The 11064-nt window shown below is 39.6% G+C and overlaps 3 protein-coding genes across 3 annotated transcripts; 1 reads left to right on the forward strand and 2 right to left on the reverse strand.

The window, feature by feature from the left end:
• The first annotated feature begins 1127 nt into the window (after nucleotides 1–1127).
• On the forward strand, nucleotides 1128–5766 carry LOC124415934 (protein yellow). Its single transcript, XM_046896687.1, has 6 exons — nucleotides 1128–1280; nucleotides 4096–4371; nucleotides 4477–4688; nucleotides 4783–4990; nucleotides 5076–5414; nucleotides 5491–5766. Coding segments are annotated over exons 1-6 (1224 nt in total). The 5' UTR covers nucleotides 1128–1279; the 3' UTR covers nucleotides 5679–5766.
• Nucleotides 5767–6874: 1108 nt separating this feature from the next.
• On the reverse strand, nucleotides 6875–8076 carry LOC124415937 (trypsin-1-like). Its single transcript, XM_046896692.1, has 2 exons — nucleotides 7989–8076; nucleotides 6875–7701 (listed from the first exon to the last, which is right to left on the reverse strand). The coding sequence occupies exons 1-2, from the start codon at nucleotides 8038–8040 to the stop codon at nucleotides 6992–6994; spliced, it is 762 nt and encodes a 253-aa protein (XP_046752648.1). The 5' UTR covers nucleotides 8041–8076; the 3' UTR covers nucleotides 6875–6991.
• A 776-nt stretch (nucleotides 8077–8852) lies between these two features.
• Nucleotides 8853–9946, reverse strand: LOC124415938 (trypsin-like). Its single transcript, XM_046896693.1, has 2 exons — nucleotides 9895–9946; nucleotides 8853–9568 (listed from the first exon to the last, which is right to left on the reverse strand). Exons 1-2 carry the CDS (start codon nucleotides 9944–9946, stop codon nucleotides 8853–8855), a joined length of 768 nt encoding a protein of 255 aa, XP_046752649.1.
• Between the last annotated feature and the right edge of the window lie 1118 nt (nucleotides 9947–11064).

Here is an 11064-nt window from a genome sequence, read left to right on the forward strand (position 1 = left end):
AAAACTTCATCGCAGAGATAATTCATATTAACGCAAAGTCGGTTACGGAGAATTTGCGCAACCAAGTGATTATGTGCATCCAACAAGTAATAATGGCAAAAACGAAACTGTACTTCCCGTGATTAATGCGAGGTATTGCATAATTCTGATAACCATCATTATGATTTATTGTTGTTATTTGATTGTTGAGAAGAACGGAAACTGATCAGCACAATAACGGGCCTGATTTCACCATGGGCAATAATACGTACAAGTTTTCCCAAATGAAGCGTATCGCAGAGAGCATTAGATCCGACTTTCCGGTCTTGGCGAGGTCGTGCACTCACCAAGGACAAATCAGAAGAAAAATTTTTACGGATAGTGCATTTCAGGCCAAGCGCTTACACGCTTGCATACTTTCAAAGCCTGGATTGAAAATTGGCTCAATAAAGAGAGTAAAGTAAATGTTTTTCTCACAGCGTTGTTTGGACGAAAATATGAAATCCAAAATTTTGAACTTGGTAAAAATATTTAAATTTTTTACATACCGCCAATAATTTCTAAAATAATTTTTAAAATATTACAAATGTACCTAAATTCTGTTCCGCGACGATTATCAGATCATTGCTGAAAAATGGTACCATTCTATATGAAAATATAAAATAGCACAGTGGATAATAAGAAGTGTCGATAGGTTTAACTGAATGTTTACATAAAAACAAAAATAAAAAATAATCTAACCGATATAGGTGTTTCAGGGATAGAGAAGGTTCGTCGCTACACCATCGGCCCGTTAAGAACATAAATCTGCGATGGAAACTTCCTGAATTAACGGTATCCTGAATAAAGTAGAGGATACTTGAAACATGTTTAACCTTATTCAGGACGACATCTTTGCAAGTATGCGTGACGAAAGTTTTTAACAAGTATAATTATGGGTGAATTTGGATTGACGATATCGGTTGTATGTCAAACAAAATCCCACCGATCATTTTTTTTTTTTCATGAAATGTTGTCAACATATTACCACAAATTCGAAATTAATAAAAAAAAACAGTTTCGCCAAAGCAGAATACTGCATTTAGATTTTTGCAGTGTCCCAAGTTCTTCAAAATGTATACGCGACAGAAGTATGCATTTATATTTGCATCGAAATGCTGGGCAGTGTTTTCCGGTGCGACTACGATGGTGTGCCGGGAGTTGCTTTGTGGCAACGGTATATTTAAGAGTGGTTCCAGCGCACCAGCAACTCATTCCACATCGTACCGTTCACCAGAAAGCTGTTTTCAACGACTCGATCAGTGAGTACTACAATACCATTACATACTTGTGTAACGATCATGTGGGTTTGTGTTTTTATTTTGGTGTAAAAAACGCTCCAGTTCGAGAGACAGCTCGGTGTGTAGCTGTTGAAAAAACCTTAGATTCTTATACCAGAGCAATAAATGTCAGGAATAGGCTTAGAGTATATTGTTCTAATCATTTTAAATGGGAAAAATTGCAGAGAATTTATCGATGACCTTTGGATGAAAATTATCGTGACTGTTAATTCTATAGATATTTATCTCAAAATGCAAATTAGAAAGTTCAAATACCAAACGTACTCATACGTGGAAGCATACACAATGGACGATGCGTGGTCTGTTCATTATAATTCTAAAACTGAACCTTGTGGTTTTGCCTTTACAGGTTCATCGATTACCGCATAGTAATATGCGGGTTGAAACGGTTTGTTAATATAGCTGACACTTCTACTATTCGAGTTGATTATAGTTATGATTTGGTATAAAACAATTATTGATTCATTCATCGAAAATTGAGCAATAACGTTGAATGTTTTTTCATTAAGTTGTACGCATTTTGAACCCTCGGCATGAATCTAATAATGCCGAAACGGGTAACTAAGGACTAAGATAAGTGTACCAGTTATCGACCCTGTCCAAATTATTGACCTTTTTTGATTGTATCTGTTTAATCAATAATTCTAAAATGACCAAAAAATAAATTTGTAGCGTTTAACCCTCGAGCAATTGGTTTTAGCCATGGAGAAATTCATAATTTGTGCTGTTAATTTATTATTTTGGAAAATAAAAGGTTCTAAACTTGTCAATACTTGGTACACTTGCCTTATATCAAAACATATTTCCGTTGAACGTAACACCAACCTTGAAAGGAGACGTCATGTACATACATTCACTGCATATATTTGAGATACATATTTTCATTATCTTTTTCTCATTGTTTTGCTTTCAAACTAGTGGTAAGTTATGCATTCGTTCAAAGAGCTAAGGTAATGGCCTGTCCACATATCGAAGTCCACGTATCTCAAATGCGAAAAAGGGTTTAATAGCTTCATTCTGTACACAATTCTGAACAAAAAAACCTCCAAGACGTTTTCATTTGGCGCAAAAATAGCGAAATGGCATGGAATCTAAAAAATCGCAGTCGTAAGTTTTGCCCCTGAAAGAGATTTCACCAAATTTTAGCATCTTGTATATTGTTCAAATGTGGTATAAATATCCAGGAACCTGTTTCACCGAATAACCACTTTAGAAGTACGCGCAAAATTACGAAAAGGTGCGATGATCTTCTGCTTCAGAACGTCAGTGAAACTTGTCTTTAGGTGTATGTTTGAAAGTCGTTAGCCTGACCCGCCGGCTCGGGCTGATGTTGTGGTTGGAATTTATTAGTCGAGACTAGCTGAGTTCATTCGATGAAAGATAACTGTGAACGGGACTGCTATTGATTTAGGCCAGACCTTAGGTCCCGTCACTAATTCATTATTTTTCACGGCGTGAATGTTGCTATGGGGATATCGTGCATGAAGCAGAGAATTGTGCGTAGTGAAGTGGTTCTTCAAGATATTGAATATTTTTCGCTAAACATTGGAAACCGATTATCTCATGACTATATGATCCGGTTTCCATACTCCTTGACATTCATATTTACCTTGATGTTGCAGAATGAATAAAGTTCATTCAAGTCAAATAAAAATCAGTTTAGTTACAAATGACACATCGTGAAGCGATAATTTCAATATTTGATTAAAATTGTTGTTGGATTAACGTGTCACGCAATCATATATTGCGTTCCAGACAGATCATCGCACATATCACGCTCTCGGTTTGCAATGTTTATCCTGATAAAAAGAAATTTTCCTATACAGCTCAGATCATGATTGTACTGTCGTTTTTCTTTGATCAACGCGATTAAAGTTATGATTGGATCTTGAAGTTGCGCTGTTCAATTATTAACGTTTATTGCTTATCGAATAATTACGCAATCCATTTGCTACGGGTTGTTTTGTTCTTCTTGCAATGGTAATTTGGCGAAGTTAGTTTTAATGCTTATAATACACACTATCTATGCTGCGCGTGTTTTGCAACGTATGCCAATTTATTATCATCAGTTCTTCCCAAGGTCGTGATTTATGAGAAAGTCTCGAGGAATAACAAATTTGGGAATTTCCGAGTACTTTGCGAATCACGTGAGTTGTTAAGATGCTATTACAGAGCTGGTTTTTATTTTTGGAACGAACTGTGATACCCACGATTTTCCTGGTAGTGTATTGTCCTTGAAAATGACATGATTTCTTCTCACGTAATCGCACAATTTCGCAATCACAGCACTGCCGCGGAAATAAAAATTAAGCTGAATTAATTGATCATGGCCATATCGTTAAAATCATTAGGCAGACCAATTATTAATTCTGATTATTAGTTCGATACTAACAATGATATATTTCTCGTGCCACTACGCTTGATATTTCTGTAAGCGACAGTGTTGCCAGTGGTAAAGTCGAACCTTGCTTTCCTTTCCATCAACCATGACTCAATTCCGGGCATTTGGATTCGCTCGGTAATTATGCACGCTGAAAATAACTGTGCACAGAATGACATACAAACACGTATGACTGGCATAATTAATTTTCAGCCCGTCAATTGTCAGTGAAATAATAAACTTTCAACGCATCTTCACGCCCGATGGTTTCCCCTGAAACCCCATTATTACCACGATGACCTACATTTACTAATAGAGCAAGGAATATCCACGGTCGGGTAGTTGTTCGGAAATGTGGACATTTTTTCAAGCAACATTTTTACTGTTATATTACAGTGCGCAGCACATCTTTAAAGTACTTGACACTCCTGCTGGGGGTGGCAACTGCGTCTCTCGGCCCTTTCCAAGAACTCTACACTTGGAAGCAGCTCGACTTTGAATTCCCAACATCAAATGCTCGCGAGGCGGCGATCGCCTCTGGTGACTTTGTTCAGATCAACAATCTTCCCGTAGGCATTGAAATCTGGAAGGACAAGTTATTCGTCACGGTACCAAGATGGAAGAAGGGGGTTCCCTCGAATTTGAATTACATCTCACTGTCGAACACAACCGGTAAGAAGATCGCAAGTTTATTCAGTCATCATCTGTTGGTAACATCGCAACTTTGTCCTTCACATTTCAACCTGTGTTTTAATTTATTGGAAATTCATGTTCCAGATAACAAATCACCGGCCTTAATTCCGTACCCGGATTGGGAAACGAACGACATCCACCAGACCGGAAAAGAGTCCATAGTCAACATCTTCCGGCTGGCGGTCGATGCTTGCGATCGATTGTGGGGTATCGACGCAGGTTCCGACGACATTCTGGGCGAAGGTGCCTTGGTTGCTCCGGTTCAGCTGATCATCATCGATCTGAAGACTGACCAAGTTCGTAGATTTCTCTAATTTTTTCCGTAGAACAATCAATTCTTGGTCTGCATCCATTGGGCTCGTCGTTAAACGCGAATTTGTTATTCATCAGGTAATTCGGCGTTACCGTCTCACTGAGGGCGACCAGAGGTTTGAGTCCTTCTTCGCGAACCTGGTGGTCGACGTAGAGGCTGATGCCTGCGATCAAGCCTTCGCTTACGTTTCTGACCTCGGTGCCAACGGCCTGGTTGTCTACAGCTGGGAACAGAACAAGTCGTGGAGAGTCGACCACAACTTTTTCGCCTTTGACCCTCTGCACGGTGATTTGCAAATTTTTCGAGAGAGTGCCAGAGTTGATTGACCAGACCTTGACTAGTTCCGCTGCTATAATTTCACTGTTTACAGGTGACTTCAACGTCAGTGGAATCAACTTCCAATGGACCGATGGAATCTTCGGCATGGCTCTGAGCCCGTTGCGGAGTGACGGATCGAAACACTTGTATTTCCACGCTTTGGCCTCAATCACTGAGTTCGAGGTGTCAACGACTGTTCTGAAAGACGAAGTACTGGCAACGTCGAACGGGAATTATTACCACTTCAAGAGACTCGGTTACAAGGGTGAGCTCAGTCAGTGTACGGCATCTGTGATGGATTGGAAGACCGGAGTGGCTTTCTTCGCAGCTGTGAATAGGAACGCGATCGCGTGTTGGAACACTAAGAAATCGCTGGATCAGTCCAGCTTCCGTAAGTGAAAATCCCCTATTTTCGTAGTTCGAAAAATGCGATGCATGGTTTAAGCATGGGCTTTTTTTATTCATAGGTCTTGTTGCCGAAGACAAGGACGCTTTGTTGTTCCCGAACGATGTCAAGATCTCCCGAGATACCAGAGAGCTCTACGTTATCTCCGATAAATTGCCACTGTTTCAATATGCTAACATAGATCCTCAGCAGGTTAATTATCGTATTCTTAAAACCTCCGTCGATGAAGCAGCGAAGACTTGTCTGTGAGGGGTTGAAATTCATCCAATTACTGATTGATGTGTGTAATAGTAATATGAAAAGTTTACAATTGAAAAAGTGCTTTGAAATCGAAAAAATATCTGATTGTAAGGCAAGTTGAGGTGACGACGTATTCCAAAGGATACAAAAAATAAGCATCGTTCCTGAATAATAAGTATAATAATAAAATCACGTGATTGACAAAATCTTAAAAATTATTTCCTGCGATAAAGTGATATTCGATTCCAGAGGCTAATTTTCTGGAATTTTATTAGCAAAAAATCTCGTAAATCCTCATGCATTTTCGTATAAGCCGTATCAACGTAGTATAGAACACAGTATCAAAACAGAAGATGAAGAATGAGGGTAAGAATAAGTGTCATGAAAAGTACTGTTCATTAACCAGTGAACAGCACCTAAAAAAACGTAACTTCTGCAGGAACTAATTTCTCAAATTATTCCTATTTCACCGATGTTTGTGAATACATTCTGTGAAGTCCACATCATTCCACAAAGTCTTGGAAGATGCTGTTCTAGATCTGTTCCAATTTTTTATAATAAGAAACTACGTATCAGTCAACCACCCACTTCTGAGATGTGGTTGGCTGTTGCTTAAGCGCGAATTTTATGAACTCTGAACAAATTTAGAAAAATCTAAGACAATACAAGAATTTTTATGGTGTATCATCAGTTGTTTTCACAATCTTTCTTGCTTAAAACATATTATCGTACCGTTACGTCTGAAAAATCATTACTTCCACGTCTATTCAACTTTTATATCATAACTCTTTTTGCCTGAGCACAGTGATGATCATGCCAATGGTTCTTGAACGAATCGTTATATTTTTTCGACCACACCTAACTTTGTTGCAATTGCATCAATTGTTGAATTCGAATTAGCATCTACTTCGAATAATTATATTTATCATTTTTTCTCTATCGATGTTGATCGTTTCGGGAGAGACGTCTAGCTTTTGCCAATGAAGAAATGTGATCAACCATATTAGGAGTGTCAATGAACCCTCCTTTACCATGAAAGGATCGCTACAAGGGAATGTAAGAGTAAATCTTATCGTATTATATATATCGTGTAGATGTTTATTGAGAACTGTACAACTGTTTGGATATCGAAGCTTGAGTAGGTACTGTACTTGACGTTGATGTCGTTGTCGAGTTCTCAGTACGAAGTTGTCAGGATCTGCTGTAGATCATTATCATTTGTCCGATCTGTTAGATTTCTGTTGATCGAATTCTAGAGAACCAAACGTTTGCAATGCCAGTTTTACCAATTCCGAAAATCACGTTTTCCAAAGGCGTCAAGATTAGACACCGGTGTTGGTTCTGATCCAGTCGCGGTAGATGGCAGTGCGAGCATAGACTCCAGGGTTGTTGGCACGAGCGCAACCACTGCCCCAAGATACGACACCAATGAGGGAACCACCGCTGACAAGAGGGCCTCCGGAATCTCCTTGGCAGGCATCACGGCCTCCGGCAAGGTAGCCGGCGCAGAGCATGTTGCTTGTGATGCCACCCCAGTAGAGAAGGTTGCAGGTGGTCTGGGCAACAACCGGAACCGAAACCTGCTGCAGAACAGTTGGCAAGCTACTGGCACCCTCAGTCATGGTGCCCCATCCGGAAACCACGGCGTAGACACCGCTGGAAACAGCTTGTCCTTGGGATGGAAGAGCTACAGCACGGACGGTGCTGCTCAGGGTGAAAGCAGCGCTCACTCTGAGAAGACTGATGTCGTTGTCAATGGTCCTCGCGTTGTAGCTGGGGTGGTTGATCACCAAGGAAACGGCGCGCACTTGTCCACCGGAAAGACGGTTTGCACTTCCAGCCTGGAGGGACATTCCTGATGCGGTACGACCGACGGTGCAGTGAGCCGCGGAGACGGCCCATGTCGAGGAGATCAGGGCAGCACCACAGAAGTGGGCGTTGTTCCATCGCAGACTCAGCTGGTACGGGAAGTCGCTGATGCTGGCGGAAGATCCGCCAACGATGCGACCGAACTCATCGAACTGAGCATGTTCTAAAAATCCATGAGTTATGATCAGAACTTGAAATCTTTATCCTTTTCGTGGAAAAGATTAATTTTATACCTTATCATGTGATGAGCATGTTAATATGTTACACTCTGATTCTAAGCTACGTGTGTTGCAGTCGAAATTGAATTTTTTTTCATCGCTTTTGAAAGAAATTTGAATTACGATTTGACTAAAGTATTGCAAAGTATTAGCGGTCTACGAAAAGCTGGTATTTGAATTCTATTTAACAGCAAAGTTCTTGATTGAAATTTTTGCAACTGTTGTAACTTACCGCCGTAGGCGACAGCTGAGAGAGCCAGGAGAAGTGCCAAGTATCGGAACATGCTGCTGAATATTCTTTGCCAAATCGCTCTTACTTATATACCACAAAGGGTCTTCTATTTTGGATGTTATCAAACATTGGCATAATTCTAATCGGATATGTATCAAATTAAAATTGATTGTATCGCCTGATGATAAGATTGATCATAACGAATTACCTACTCCTTTTTTATCTCTCATTCATAAGTTTTGTAAACTCGACGTCAATTATTCCACGTTTCAATTTTTGGTGTTACAAATATAGATGTATAGTACGATTTTCTCCAGAATTTTAAGTATTTTTCTTAGGTAAGGACCTTCAGTAAGGACCTAAAAGTAACACAATTTCAGTAAAGACCGATATCTCAAATGATTCTTATTCATGCCAGCCGAGAATTATACAACGATCAATTTTTGTTCGAAAATATTAGAGTATATATTTTTGAACTAATACTTAAAGGGCACTTAATTATCCTTTATACCTCACAATCAGTGTACTTTTTCATCATAGCTTCGCCGATATTATGCACGTCCATTGAGTCAAGTGTACTGATTAAAAATGGTAATATTTCCAAAAAATTCAGGACATTCTGAGAGATAAAAACGGTTAGAGTTCTAACAGGTCGAAATTCCATTCGAGAATCTTACTAATGATACACTTACCCTCCCAACAAACTATCAAGATAAGGTATAACTGAATTCCAGGATAGAGGAAGTATATAATTATAAAAAAGTGAAATTTGTTTGCTAAACGTATTAACTGCATATAATTTCTACATAAAATAATCCAAACTTAACAAAGATAGAGATCGTATGTTCATACAGAATCCTTATATCACATGCCCGTGTAGGTTCTGATCCAGTCTCGATAAACAGCAGTGCGAGTATAGACTCCAGGAAAATCGCGACGGGCGCAACCATTGCCCCAAGAGACGATGCCGACGAGAATTCCATTGCTAACAAGAGGGCCTCCAGAATCTCCTTGACAGGCATCACTGCCTCCAGTGAGGTAGCCGGCGCAGAGCATGTTGCTGGTGATCTTGCCGTTGTAGAGGTTGTTGCAAGTGACCGAAGTAACAAGTGGCACCGAGACCTGTTGCAAGAATATGGGTACGTGTGTGGAGCCTTCCCTCGTGGTTCCCCATCCTGAGACCATGGCGTTAACACCAGCAAAGACTCTCTGTCCCTGGTAGGGAAGAGGTATAACCTGCACGGTGTTGCTCAGGATGAAAGCACCTTTGGCTCTGATAAGACTGATGTCGTTGTCCATGGTCATCGCGTTGTATTTGGGGTGGTTGATCGTCAGGAAAACATCGCGGACTTGTCCACTGGACAGACGGTTTGCTGTTCCAGCAAGGAGAGACAGATCTGATGTTCTGCGATCGATGGTGCAGTGAGCTGCGGAGACGGCCCATGTCGAAGAGATCAGGGAAGCACCGCAGAAGTGTTCGTTTCTCCAACGCAAGCTTAGCTGGTATGGGAATTCCTCGATACTGGCTGCCAAACCACCGGCGACGCGACCGTCATCGTAAGCAGCAGATTCATTTTTCTCTAAAAATATTGAATTTTTTATAGCTCTAGTTTTGGAGATCAGTTTTGTGTTTGTTAAGTTCTATGTGTATGATAATATGTTCGTGCATACGACTATGAATTCCTTTGTGGGAATTTGAAATTTCGCTGATTAGGAACTCGAAAAGAAACTGCGAATTTTAGATCGTCGAAAGTATATGAGTTTCAGTTCAGTTGTGTTTAATTATGAATATAAAGTACTACAAGAACTTTGGGCAGGCGCATGATGTGCGATGTTTTTTGAAGATTGAGTGATACGATTGAATCCGGAAAATTCTTACCCAAATTAGGTGCTCTTAATTACTTACCACCGTAGGCAACGGCTGAGAGTGCCAAGAGAAGTGTCAAGAATCGAAACATGTTACTGAATATTTTTCCTTTCAACTTTCTGTCTTATATACCTGCGAGTGCCATCAATTTTAATTATTACTAAACACGTCATTTTAGACGAATGTGAATTCGAATGAATTTGGTTAGTCCATTTTCCTATATAAATATGATAATATCATTTCACTACGGAAAATGTCATTATATGGTAGAACAAAATCTGGGTTCCTAGTATGATAATTTTTTTCTTCGCAATTAATTAAAAAATATACTTTGTTCAGCAGTAATTGAAGGCGATTCATAGTATTCCAAGAAATCCATCATATGGGTCAAGCAACTTGTTTATCTCTCCATAAATTGTATTACGTAGTTGTTTACAAAAAGCTCCCGCTTCGTTTCCTCAGGTTTTTCCACCGGAAAGGATTATGTTATTTATTCAGATACACAAATCAATGTTAAGTTCGTTAATTACTGGAGATTATTTGACGTTACCGTATCCCCAAGTCAATCTTGTTATGAACATCCAAACGCTGCGGCGTAAGAGCTGAGGTTGACGTCTATCCTACGGCTTTACCAGTGATAAGAACTTCTCATGATCGATGCTTTGACTCAATCAATTACAAAATCTCCCGTGTCTAAATTACAATCAAACTGATAATCAGTCGAATGATCAGCTGAGGTTCACGCAGTGTGGCAATTGTGATGCCAAGCTTCTTCGGGACACAGGGTATTACTGGAATTTTGACATTTTTGGACATCAAGAATCAAAAACTCTCCCGTAGACTATTTTTCGGCTTACACGACTCGCGGTGCTCGCTAAAATCAAGAATAAATCCTGAATGGAATACTTAAGTTTAGGTAGAATGACAATATTGGAATTCATGTATGGATACCTACCTATCATTGGGTGCATTGATTTTTTATGGAGATGATGATCTGGCCAGTTATCAACGATGAGAGATTCATTCCTGTGCCAGCGGTGGAATTTTTGCGAATAAAGGTATGAAAAATTTTATTCACATCAAATATACTTCAACGACAAATTCTCAAAATCTTCATAAAAAATATTATAAAATTCTTATTCCTCAAGACAAAAAATCAAGGAGCAAAGCGTTACCGAAATTCAGTTAGGTACGAAAAAAGTATGTTTT

This window comes from Diprion similis, chromosome 2, assembly GCF_021155765.1.
Source record: "Diprion similis isolate iyDipSimi1 chromosome 2, iyDipSimi1.1, whole genome shotgun sequence".
NCBI lineage: Eukaryota > Metazoa > Arthropoda > Insecta > Hymenoptera > Diprionidae > Diprion > Diprion similis.